Genomic DNA, 12,938 nt, shown 5'->3' with positions numbered 1-12,938 from the left:
TCCTGCAGGCTCTCATTTTGGGCCTTCTTTGATGGTGGGTTATCTGCACCGACACCAGGCTCTTCCTGTTGATCAGTCCCCCCACCAGCCATTTCATTCACAACACGCTGCAGCATAGTACCCCCGCCCCCCGTGAATAACGCACAGCTTAAATTAGCTCAAAATCAGGATCTAGCCATTGTGCTGTCAAGCTCAGCATGATGGCACATGCTGAGTTTAATTGGTTAACTTTGTGAAACTAATAGCTACAGCATCAGGTTTTCGTTTCTTGACGTGTCTATAAACAACTTCATACAGCTTGGGGAGGCACACTTCAGAGAAATACCTGCGACTTGGCATGTTGAAGGCTGGCTCAATAATTACAGACGCTTTTTGAATCCAGTATCTTCTGCCTTGGAAAACGGCTGGTTGTCTAACTCAGTGTACTCAGTGACTTTCTGACAAATCTTTTTCACTCTCGGATGTTCTTTGTTGTATTTCAGTTTCTTCTTGATTAAGTCTTTAAGAGAAAGCTATTTTGTTACTTTTGCACGAGTCGTTTCCAGGTTGCTTGGCTTTAGTTAGCTGAAGAAACGCTGTGTGTTTCTTGAGGTCGTTCTTCCTTGAGTGAGATATTAAATTGGAAGAGTTAAAGGACGAAGTCTTGGTTCCCTTACGCATGACAAGGACCTAACATTCATTGCAAATTTAATTCAGTTTATTAATATAGCTCATTAAGTAGCTCATTAAGTGTGTCAGGATGTGCATGTGGGTGTTTTGCATGACTGGAGAACATTTGCCTGATGTGGTGTGCAGATACTAATTGTGTCCAAACCCGTCTATTTATCATAAAAACCAGATGCCATAAGGCTGCAATAAAAGCAGCTTTTACACAGGCCTAGAACAGCTGGGAGGTAGATTGGTCTGTAAATGCTGTTTACAAAGGTGATGATGGCAGCAGCACAGCTGATATTTCTCTCCAGGATGGAGTCACAGCCAAACAGGAACAGACCAGATGAAGCTACTATGAGAAAAAGCAGAGAGAGCAGAACGTGAGAGATTGAACTAACAGATTCTGCAGAGTGGGAGAATAGAGATAGAATGAAGCAGAATGATGAAATGGGGTTCCCTATGCCCTCCAGCAGTCTAAGCCTATTGCAGCATAACTATAGAGATAGCTCAGGATAACCTGAGCCACTCTAACTATAAGCTTTATCAAAAAGGAAAGTTTTAAGCCTAGCCTTAAAAGTAGACAGGGTGTCTGCCTCACAGACTAAAACTGGTAGTTGGTTCCACAGGAGAGGAGCCTGATAACTAAAAGATCTGCCTCCCATTCTACTTTTAGAAATTCTAGGAACCACTAGTAAACCTGCAGACTGAGAGCGAAGTGCTCTGTTAGGAAAATAAGGAACAATCAGATCTCTGATATCAGATGGAGCTTGGCCATTTAAGGCTTTATATGTGAGAAATAGCAAATAGCAAACTTCCAGTCATCACTTGAAACTTTGAAGTTCCACACCACAGACATTTTTTTGTTACAAACAACAAACTTCTGGTTAGCTTCCTTCTGCTACACAGATAGTCGGCCGGCGCAATGTAATAACCTCTTTCTCCTCTTCTTCGTTTATTTGTTTGGCGGGTTTAATGACGCATCTGGGAGAGTTGCCTTTTGGCAGAAACACTAATTCAGGCATATTTCACAAAATCTAGGCATTGTATTATCAGCTTATTATTATCAGGGGAAAAAATGCTAACAAAATAGACAGATATTACATAATTATGCTAATATCGGCCAATAATATTTGCCGGTCGTTATTATCGGTCATCCCTAGTTATTATCGTCTGAAAGAAAAGCTACAGAACATCCCTGAATGCTCCAACTCATCCTTTGCCTTGAATTGTTAAGATGTAAAGACTTTTTATCCTCTTTTTTAATTAAAAAGGATATATGAGTTCAAAATAACACAATGCTCTGTTTTTAATATTAGCAGCTGATCAGAAAGACTGAGTGGGTAAACAACAACCAGTGTTTTTTATTATCTATAAATAAATATGCTAAAAAAACAAGATGAAAATTGTAAACTTTAAGGAATATACAGTACTGTCAATGCCACTGTTTTATTATTTAGTCTCTAATTGGTTAATCAGGTGAAAATTATTTTTTTTAGGGATGCACGATATTGGGATTTTGGCCGATATCCGATATGCCGATATTTTAAAACTCATGTAGCTGATAACCGATATCGATACCGATGGTAAAGCTAGACAAAAATAAGTAGTCATTGAAAATAGCAGTTTTGTTATCCATTTCTGACACTCTGAAAAATAATATACTCAAATATATTTTCATATGCTGATATCAAATTGATTTTTAAAAACGCGGTATCGATCTATTTTACTTTCAAAATCCCGTGAAATTTCATCGTTCTGTTACAAACTCTGGTGATATTTTGCAAATTCTTGTGAGATTTTGTTAGTAAAATAGATCGATACCACGTCAATATATCAACATATAAAAATATGGCAAAATTTTGTGAATTTTCGGGGGATTTCATAGCATAACGATGACATATAGCAATATTTTATTTGTAAAAGAGATTGATATGGTGTTTTTAAATGGCAATATATCAGCATATGAAGATATTGTGATATTTTAATGTATCAATATTTTTCCCTCGTCTTTAGAAGTTTTTAAGTCTGTAAAAAGAAGTTTTTGAGGAAGAAGAAGAAGTAATATTTTTTTTTTCTTTCTTTAGACTTTAGAAACTCAGAAGCTGATCAAATATCGGGTTAAATATCGGTGGGGTGGCCGATGTCCCATATTCAGTTTTAAGGCCAGTACCGATAGGGGGCCAATTATATTGTGCATCCCTAATTTTTTTCTTGGCATGTTTTAGACTATTAGGTAGTTTTCTGGGTTTTTAACTGGATCTTGTGATCCATGTCAAAAGTCTTTTCTTCAAAGCCGTCATTGAACTAAAGGGGAAAGTGAAACGTGGTTGTTGTTGCGGGTGGAGTAAAAATCCACATGGATTAAATGGTAATCTATCCAAAATAGTAATTTTCATTCTGGTCTTTATGCTTTTACTTTGAAACTGACAATGCTCTAAGCTATAATGGCGAGAGGATATATTATTATTATCGTTATATCTTTAAAAATGCTTGTAAGAGCTTAGAAATAAAATGTTTGCATTGTTTGTTGAGTTGATATGAATGTAAATAACTGATCAACAGGCAGATAAAACTTCATCATAACTATCTTTGCATTTTTTTGATTGCAGACTTGGGAGTTGTTTGAATGGAAATGGATTTTTTGATACATCAAATCTTCATCCAAATAAGTCAACATAAGATCCTATCCTGGTAAAAATCATGATATCCACCCAATTAATTGCCTTCTGTACTGTCATGTGGGTATTTAGATCCAGACACACGTCTATAAATCAGAAACTAGCTAACAAACAGACCACAGTTTGTTAGAGTGAAGGGTCAGAAGTCTAATCAAGTGGTCAGCAGCAGAGGAGCACCACAGGGGACGATACTCTCACCATTCCTTTTTACTCTGTACACCTTCAAGGCGAAAACTATCGTTAGTTTTAGTCATATTTTAGTCATTGCTATATGGGATTGTTTTAGTCTGTTTTTGTCAACTAAATCTCAAAAAGGATTTAGTCAGTTTTATGTTGCACTTCATAAAAGAGTGAACCTTTAAAACTTTGAATAACAACCAGATTCTCTACCAGACTGAGAGCTCTGGCTTAGATACTACAACTGCTGGAGAAACATTGCTGCCCTGCAGTTCATCATTTCTGTTGTTTTTTTTTTAAGAATTCATGCCCTACTTTATAAAAAAATGTCTCACAAAACTTATAAAAATAGCAGATCTAGTTCAACACATTATATTAGTTAAATTAGCAGATAGACAAGCTAACGAAATTTACAATAAAAGAATGGTTTTAGACAAGCAAGGTTTCCATCCAAAGGAAAACACATCTACTATGAATTATGCATTGCACTAGGGCTGCAACTAACAAATATTTTTTAAACCGATTCATCTGTGGATTATTTTTTTTTTTATTAATAATCGGATAGCCAAAGATTCCTTATAGAAGACTTTTTATAAAATTAAACCAGGTAATAGCATGGCAATCAGGACCTAAATTTCACGAATATGTGTACTAAAATGTTATATATTAAAATATTAGAAACAAGAACTATGAGAGAGAAATATTCAAAGATCTATGTACCTTTTCATCCGGGTCTTTACCAAAAATAAACAGAGGGCAATTTAATATTTGCTTTGGATAAGATTTAGGGATTTCTTTCAGTACAAATGTTAGAATGTTTAACATCACCTCTTGTGAGCTGGAAGAAATAAATCTTGATAGTTAGACAAAAGGATTTTTTTTACGCTTGGCAGAGGATGATCAGCCACATATAGTTTATTAAGTAGCGAGAGAAGGAAGAGCCGTACTGCTGAGAGTGAAGCATCAGTGTGGAGCGCAGACTCTTAGCTAAGCGGACAAAGAAGCATTATTACACAAACACAGCTGGAAGAGCACTTAGCCAGAGTTGAGTGTGCAATACTAGACCGTTCTGGATACTTTTGCTAACTAACTGATAGAAAAGCCTGAGAAGTGTGATAAAAAATGCAACTATCTTTGCAATTTCCCCATAATGTATTGAAATACAATCCAACTGAAACTGATATATGGTTGGTGTCAAATAATCAGGGCTTGGCTCATGAAATATGATGTTGGGGCAACAATCAGTGCACATTATGTTGTTATACCATAAAAAACTTTCTTAATAAAGGAATAGTCTTTCAATTCAATTCAGTTTATTTCTGTAGTGCCAATTCACATTTTGTGACTTTAGAGAGACAATTCAACCAGATCATCCAGTCAGATTGGTTCAAAGTTTTCTATCTAAGGAAAACCAGCTGATTGCATCGACTCATTGACTCTTCATCAATCCCTCACACTAAGAATGCTTGTAGCGACAGTGGAGAGGAAAAACTCCCTTTGAACAGGAAAAAACCTCCAGCATTTATTTCATCATCAAGGCGGCGCCTGGCGGCAGTGGCCTCATACAGCTCTCGACGATTCCACAAAATATGCTGTTTAAGGAGTGGAAATGTGATGAAAGCTGTACAAAATAAAATTTTATTTTGTATGCACTCTGCTTATACATAATGACAATAAAAAAAGTTGTCTAAGTTGAAGAACCAGGCTCAGTGTGAGCGACTATCTGCTGAGGCCTCCTGAGGGGCAAAGGCTGCACCTTTATGCATACTGAGGGATGATACCGACTCTGTAAGATTATAATTAACAAAAAATGTAATGGGACTGAAAAAGGGTAGTTGCATAAAGGAGATTTCTGTCTTATAAATCAGTGTCCTGTGTGTTGTGTGGGTTGGAGGTCTTAGTCTCTTACAGACCCTGCTACTGCCATTCTGCTTTCCAAACCTAGAAGATCAGGAAGTGAAAAGTTGAGTTCTTTTATACTGAAGGCTCCTATTTCTTAGGTAATTGATATAAACCCTAGATTCAGATAAGGTACATATTATACCCAGAGTCAACTGGTATATCTCTTTTATAAGAGTGAGGGACACATATGCAGGAAACATGCAGACAGAGTAGAGCTTTGTGGTGATGTTTGAAGAAGTGTACAGGAGGGGCTGTAAGCAGAGGTTACTCTGTTGTACACCTTACCCTTTGACCTTTTCACTGCCTATTGAATTTCATTAGCGACTGCAGGAACTGAAGCGGGGAAACAGGGAAAATGAAATTGAAGGGGCTCTCTTTGTTTATTGAATTAACTGAGTGGGTTCATGCTCCACACCACCCAGTCTGTAGGGCAGCATGTGATCAGGGCTCCTGTTTGTTTCATTTGTAAAGCAGTAGGCATATAGATACAGAGCTTCATTCCTGTACAGAGACACTCAGCCTTTTTCCCACCACTTGGTGTGTTTGTACTGCCCTAGATCTATAATATATTTGGGCTTTCTGCATGAGCCTAAGTGCATGCCGCCGCTGCTATATTGGGTTTCTACAAAACAGGTGGGATAGATTTTGCGTCATCTGGGATTGGGTCAAATTTCGCAGCTTCTCCCTCATGTCTGTCAGTAACACCCCCACCCCCCCCCCCCCCAACACACACACACACCCACTGCGCTTTTATCTTCTTTAATATCTGAGGCAAGATGGAACCAAGCATTAAGCTGTCTCTGCTGGTCGGGTTTGTACTTCCTTTAACTCCTTTACATTCAAACAACCAAGAGTTGTTTGGTTTGTCTTCACCATATTTCTTCACATTCTTTTTTATTGTGATCAAAGGCTAAATACAAACAACAGATAGATATTTTTTTTTCCTGTACCACCTTTATTTGGTGCTGTAATTCTCCACATTGATGTGAAAAGCTCTAAGGCAGACAATCCTGATTTAAAGGCTTATTGGGATCCCTTAGACTGTGCAACTTTCCAGGGAAATGGGCCCAGAGTCAGATGGACCATCTCACAGTAATGGACGTTCTTCCTTCTTGTCTTGTGTCCAGTCGTGGCTGAGGATGTATGGCTACCTGCCCCAGGCCAACCGACAGATGTCCACCATGCGATCAGCTCAGATCCTGTCCAACGCCATCAGTGACATGCAGCGCTTCTATGGTCTGGAGGTGACTGGCCAGATGGACTCCCAAACCGTCAGGTCAGCAGGTCTTAGTACAGGTTTACTCATCAATGAAAACAAGGCGGCTAAATATTTGATAGCAATTTTTGGCTAATCAAGGTTTGACTCTGCTTTATGTTGGAAATATAGAACACAGGACTGCAAAGCATGATATAATTTTTCCGTTGTCCTCTTACCGAGGTTCTCCATGTTTATAAAGCTCCTCTTCCTATTTGTGATCTTTTTAAACCATTCAGCGCCATGAAGAGACCCAGATGTGGTGTGCCTGACAAGTTTGGAAGGCAGATCAAAACCAATGTTCGTCGGAAGCGTTATGCTCTCACTGGACATAAATGGAGCAAAAGACATCTCACTTACAGGTAACAGAAAGGAAACAAATACACAGCAGCCTAGGTGGCTTTACACTTGTGTTTGTCAAGGAGCACTGAGTTGAATTTCTGTAATCTCATGAAATCCTTCATTCCTCCTCTTTGGGACCTTCAGCATTCAGAACTTCACTCCCAAAATTGGAGAGTATAACTCGTATGATGCCGTTCGACGGGCCTTTAAGGTCTGGGAGGGAGTCACCCCACTGGTATTTGAAGAAATCCCCTACCAGGAAATCAAATATGGCCGCCGTAAGGAGCCAGACATCATGATCTTCTTTGCTTCGGGTTTTCACGGTGACAGCTCTCCGTTTGACGGCGAGGGGGGTTTCCTGGCTCACGCATACTTCCCTGGACCTGGTATGGGTGGGGACACACACTTTGACGCAGATGAACCCTGGACCATAGGAAGGCACAATGTACAAGGTAAGAAAACATCCACTTTAGTTGTAATGTCTCCTAAATACAAAATCAAATGTTTGGTTCCAGCTGAACTTTTAGAGCAACTCTGAAAATACCAGAACCTTCAGGTGCTCTCTTCAATGTCTTTTTCACCTTTCTCTTTTCAAGGGGATGTAGAAGTCGTTTGGACATATTTGGACAATTCCTGCGAGTAGAAGTCACAATATTTAGATGTTTGTTATAATCAATTAGCCTAATTTTGACTGATTGAAGAAACAAGTCAAAAGTTAACATTAGCTACCTTACTGCAGGCGCCAACTGCTCCAAAACCAACAAAGAAAGAAACATTTGAAAATTGTCTGAGCTGGCAACAGGATGACAAGAAAAAAAAATCCCTCAGCCTCTACTTTTGTGCAATAACTATCCTGGAAGGCAGCAAACATTTACTAATTAACCAGAGACGGTTCATGTATCAAAGGCAGACAGTCATTCTGTTGTACTTTGCTTCAAAGATGTTCAAAGTAGCGTGGCACAACAAGGGAACCGATCTCCCCGTGTGAAACGTCCTCCCACTTACTGTGGCATTCCACCATCCCTGTGTTCTACCCTGCAACACATCCCACACAGATGCAGTTACACACAGACACTCACACTCACACACAAGCCCCTAGGTGTTGGTGTGTGATGACAGAGTTGCAGTTGAAGCTAACAGCTGCAGAGAATGTCTACAGCAATGGGAACACATTACAGGTAAAACAGGAGTATGTAAACTCCAAGCTCTGCATGAAACTGTGCTGAGAACCTTATCTGACTTCAAGAATTGAGTGTGAAGGCTTAGCATACAGCACAGGTAGAGAAGGGAATGGTTATGCTCTGGTTTGTGTTGTTAGGTGAACAAAAGCATATGGATCTTCTATTTCCCTTTGAAGCTTGTTTAAATCACAATGTGGTTTTATCACCCATGATCAGAACTAGGGGTGTACATCACACCCATCACGGTGATTCGATTCAGTATCGATTTCCTGACCCAACGATTTGATTATTTTCGATACTCAAGAATACACCATGATTCGATTCGATTATTTGGTTAATTTTCTTTTCTTTTTTTTTTTTTTTTTACCTTATGACAATGTTTCAAACTTGAAATACATCAATGAAAGCTGTAATATTGTTTCCTTTGAGAAACAACAGCAAATAACAGAGGTAGATAAGTTGTACTCCAAATATTCCTATTAGAACCTCATTCACTGAAAAATAATAATGCCCCTGCGTTATAGATTCTGAAAGGCTCTGCATAAAAAAATACTGCAGAAAATCAGTGCAATGAGTGCAATGCAATACCTCGGCTCCAGAATGTGGCCGTCCCCGCCCCCTCCACAAACAGTCCGCTGCTCCTCTCCCATATTGTAGCTGACCGCAGACATTGCCGCAGACAGGAGGCCGGCTTGTTTTGTTTTTATGACCAAAATTGCACAACAACTCGTGAATTTGGACCAGCTAGAAGAGTGAGGTAGAGTCCTGCACGGGTCGAGTTTTACCAACCCGCACCCGCCCGAACCCGTTAGGATGACTACCGAACCCGACCCGTCACCCGCGGATATCTTCAATTCAAATCCGAACCCGACCCGACCCGTTGATATTTAACCCGCAACCCGACCCGTTAAAAAGTCAAGTAATAGGCTATAGTACGCTGCGCTGCAGAACAGCGCCATTAACACTGCAGCAGACGTGTATGCACTGACTGTGGCCTTTTTGGAGGGAAGTCCCCACACTGTCAGCAGGGCTTTAAGCTACAACAAGGGTGACCCCAGACAGTGCCTGATTAAAATAACATTTCAGATGTCCATAACAATAGACACGCATAAAAAAAAAAAAGAGTGAGATGCGGCAGAACGCTGGGATCCTTTTTTTACCAACTGGATCCCCGCTTTTTTTTGGCCCTTATGTCCCTCTGTTGTCGGACAAACTCGCCCCCACTTCCTCTCCCGGCCGTATCTAGACCCACAGCATATAGCGCAGACCACCATCATATTGAGCATAAATCAAAAATGTCTGCGTCAAGCTTACTGCGACACTGCTGCTGGAGTATAACCAGGAAGCGAGGTAGGAGGGCAAAATAGGTTTAGCGCCGCCGCAGCACGGGAGGGAGAACTACGCCCAGGAGCAAATGGATAAAAATAGACCGGAGGGGAAAAAAAACATGAATCGATTATCTTGGGGACGTGTCGATGCATCGGATCGGCGGCTGTTGGATTGATGCATCGATACAAAACGATTATTATTTACACCCCTAATCAGAACAAGGTGCATACGAGTCACAGATGAAAGCTAGTTAGTGTAGTACATGAACTAGTTCGCTGAAAGGCTTTAGTGACAACTATTTGACATTTTTAGCAATTAAGGTCCCTTTTTATTACTTTTTACATTTCTCAATTCATTTTATTTCTATAGAGCCAATGAACAACCAGTTTCATCACAAGGCACTTTATAGAGACACAAACAGCCAGATTTAGAAAACCACTTGAGTCCATCCAGTCATTGACTTGCAAGACATGCTCCTTCTGAATGAACTTACAGGGATGATTTTTGGTTGCATTTTTGTCCTTGACTCATCAGCTCTCCTTCACGAGCATACATCCTGCGACAGTGGAGAGGAAAAACTTCCTTTGAACAGGAAGAAACCTCCAGCAAAACCAACAAAACAAACTCATAATTGACCAAATCATCTGGTTTCTTAAGTAAAGGTTTAAATCAGCTACCTTAAAAGCCTAAGGTATATATTCCTGTAAATGGGATAGATTACTCACATATGAAATAGAGGAGGAAATCAGAGGGATTCTTTTTTCATAACTTGCTTTGAACTGGATCTAACATGCAGATAGAAGGCTTACATGAAGATAATAGCTTAGCTAATTCTGAAAGTTCAACTGAATCAAAGCAGTCTAAAGCCGGATCAGAGTGCATAGTCACTCAGATGTAACCTCATCTTCCAGAGATAAACCAATCATACAGGATGTAGCCAGTTATCTTATTTTTAATAGAATCAATCTTCTTTATGAAGAATCCCATAAAATGATGACTGCTAGACTGTGTCCTCAGAGGAACTCACACATTAGTTAGTTAGTTAGTTAGTTAGTTAGTTAGTGTTCAATACGGGTGGGTATTGGTAAAGAAGTAATTAATCGATTCGAATCACGATTCACATGCAACGATGCGATTCTATCACGATGCATCATGATACATGAAATATTGCGATGCATCGCGATGCATTGCGTTATTTTCCCTGAACACTGTAAGAAAAGGATACAGCCCTTACCAGTGGCTGACTGTGATCTGGATCGCGTCTTCAATTGATACATAACTAAAAGCAACTGAATTCATACATAGCTGTATTTATAGAAATGACTTTTGGAGGTGTTGCCATGAAAACAAATACTGGACAGAAATATTACTATTACTGGTGTGGACACACTGACAAAAAGATCTTAGGATTCATTGGGGCTGGGTACCGAACTGCGGTTCTTTTATGGTACCGACCGAAATGCTTCGGTTCTACAGAGTATCGAAACATGCCTCGTCTTTCGGTACCAAGTTTCGGTGATTGGCTATAACACTTAACCTGATTGCGTCATCCAGGAAAAATACACAGGTGGTCACGCCTACAGCCAGGGTTCATGTGTATCTGTTGTGAACTGGTTGCGAGCGTCGTGGAACCCCTTTAAAATGCCCCCCAGGTCAAAAGTGCGCCTTCACTTTATTAAGACTGATGCCAATATTGCGCAATGAAATACATTGTGCACGGAAACAATTTAAGAGCAGAAAGTTGCTCGGTGTTTGACTGCAAGAAGAGCGGACCGCAGCCAGCGCGACCATCCTCCTCTCAGCAGCCCGTGGGCATTGCAAAGCCAGAGCGGAGTGAATCATGCTGCTTTCAAACTGGACGCAGCAAGAGCAGCAAAATCACATCTGCTGCTTCCTTTTTGCTGCTTGTACCAGCTTCTGACGCGCGGCTGAAGAAGCTTTGCTGCTCTGGCTGCGCGGTCGAAAAAGTGGCTTTGACACGCGTTGGGCGGAGCTACTCTATCCTTTCTTTGCCTTGCAGCTATATTTGCTGTGATCAGTGGGAATAAAGTAGTTTTATTATGTTTTTAAGTGGGAAAATCCACCTGAAAACTTAATCAGTGCAGTCAGTTCATCCTGCCTTCCAATATTTCTGTCGGAGCCGCTCTGACCCCCCCATACCAGCGGTGCGCTGACAGTAGGATCCCATTCAACGGGCTTGTTTGTCAGACATGGTAATTTTTCTAAAGGAAAACTGCTAAGTAAAAAGGTCCTCACAATGTAACAGTGAATATTAGACACTGAAATTTTTTTTTTATGTAAGAGGAAAAATGTAAATGGAAAAATCAGAGCTTAAAATAAAACTCAAGATTTGTAATTTTTTATGTTGTGTAATTTTCTTTTTCTTCGAATTGATATTATAAAACTGGTATCGAAAAAAGTATCGTTCAGGAACCGTTATCGAAGTGAAGGTATCGGTATTGGTACCAGAACCGAAAATTTTTTAACAATACCCAGCCCTAGGATTCATCAAACTTAAAATAACAAAATAAGGATAATCAGTGCCGTTTACATGGCCTCAGTGGTCCTTTTGCAAATTACGGGCATCATATAAATTTCATTTTTACCTACTTTGTTTTTAAAGCCAGAATGCATCCAAGCATCTGACTTGAGATGGAGCCGGGGGGCAAATTTTCTCATTCTCCTCCATATTTTGTTTATGAAAGACTCGTCTCAGTATCCCGCGGGCGGACATGCTTGTGACACAAAGCAGCGGGCGTCAACACATCCGCAGAGACGTCTGCTGGACTGGAAGTTGTATTCCACTTGGTTTGGCTGATGTGCGCCAACCATTCATGTATTTTATTTGTTCATTTTTTTTTTTTTATATATTCAATTCTTGCCTTCAAGAGTCGATGCAGTAGATCACAAAAACTAGAATCGTGATGCATCGTCATGACGATTATTTTGCACACCCTTAGTGTTGAACCAACTCTATACTTTGAACATACATCACCAACAATGATTTTCAGACTTTCTGCTGTTTGTGGGAGAACACTCACTTGAAGAACATTATCACTCCTTAATGTCTGGAGTGACAAAGCCAGTGTCTTTCTCCAGCTTAATGTAATCTGACCAAAACTGAGAGTCTCTGTGTTCAGTCCCTATTTAAAGGAAAGCATGTTAGTAACTGCAGAGAGAAGACAAGATGTTAACATGTCACAAAGGTTGAGCTCTTAACTTCTTTAAAAAGATGCTACTCAGTCAGAGAGTGAAGGTGTGACCTTGTGATGCAGCGTGAATGATCCGCTCATGAGCCTGCTGGCTGCTCACAGACAATCATCTCTATTATACAGCAGGAACAATAAGCTCGGAAAGTTGATTCTGGTTGTCAAGGTGCTGCTTCAGTCTTTTTCACTCTGGCGGAGGCTTTGAGATGGAAGC

General features: G+C 40.1%; 1 protein-coding gene across 1 annotated transcript in view; it reads left to right on the top strand.

Moving 5' to 3' along the window:
• The window catches only part of mmp15b (matrix metallopeptidase 15b), a 73,808-nt gene that overhangs the window by 25,293 nt on the left and 35,577 nt on the right, over nucleotides 1-12,938 (top strand). Inside the window, exons 2-4 of the mRNA XM_038274826.1 lie at nucleotides 6,536-6,684; nucleotides 6,903-7,025; nucleotides 7,150-7,457. Of these exons, the coding sequence (XP_038130754.1) occupies nucleotides 6,536-6,684; nucleotides 6,903-7,025; nucleotides 7,150-7,457 (580 nt within the window). The remainder of the gene's footprint in view (nucleotides 1-6,535; nucleotides 6,685-6,902; nucleotides 7,026-7,149; nucleotides 7,458-12,938) is intronic.

This window comes from Cyprinodon tularosa, unplaced genomic scaffold (genome assembly GCF_016077235.1).
Source record: "Cyprinodon tularosa strain WSP-4 unplaced genomic scaffold, ASM1607723v1 ctg931, whole genome shotgun sequence".
Classification (NCBI taxonomy): domain Eukaryota; kingdom Metazoa; phylum Chordata; class Actinopteri; order Cyprinodontiformes; family Cyprinodontidae; genus Cyprinodon; species Cyprinodon tularosa.
This window is presented reverse-complemented; position numbering and strand designations above follow the sequence as displayed.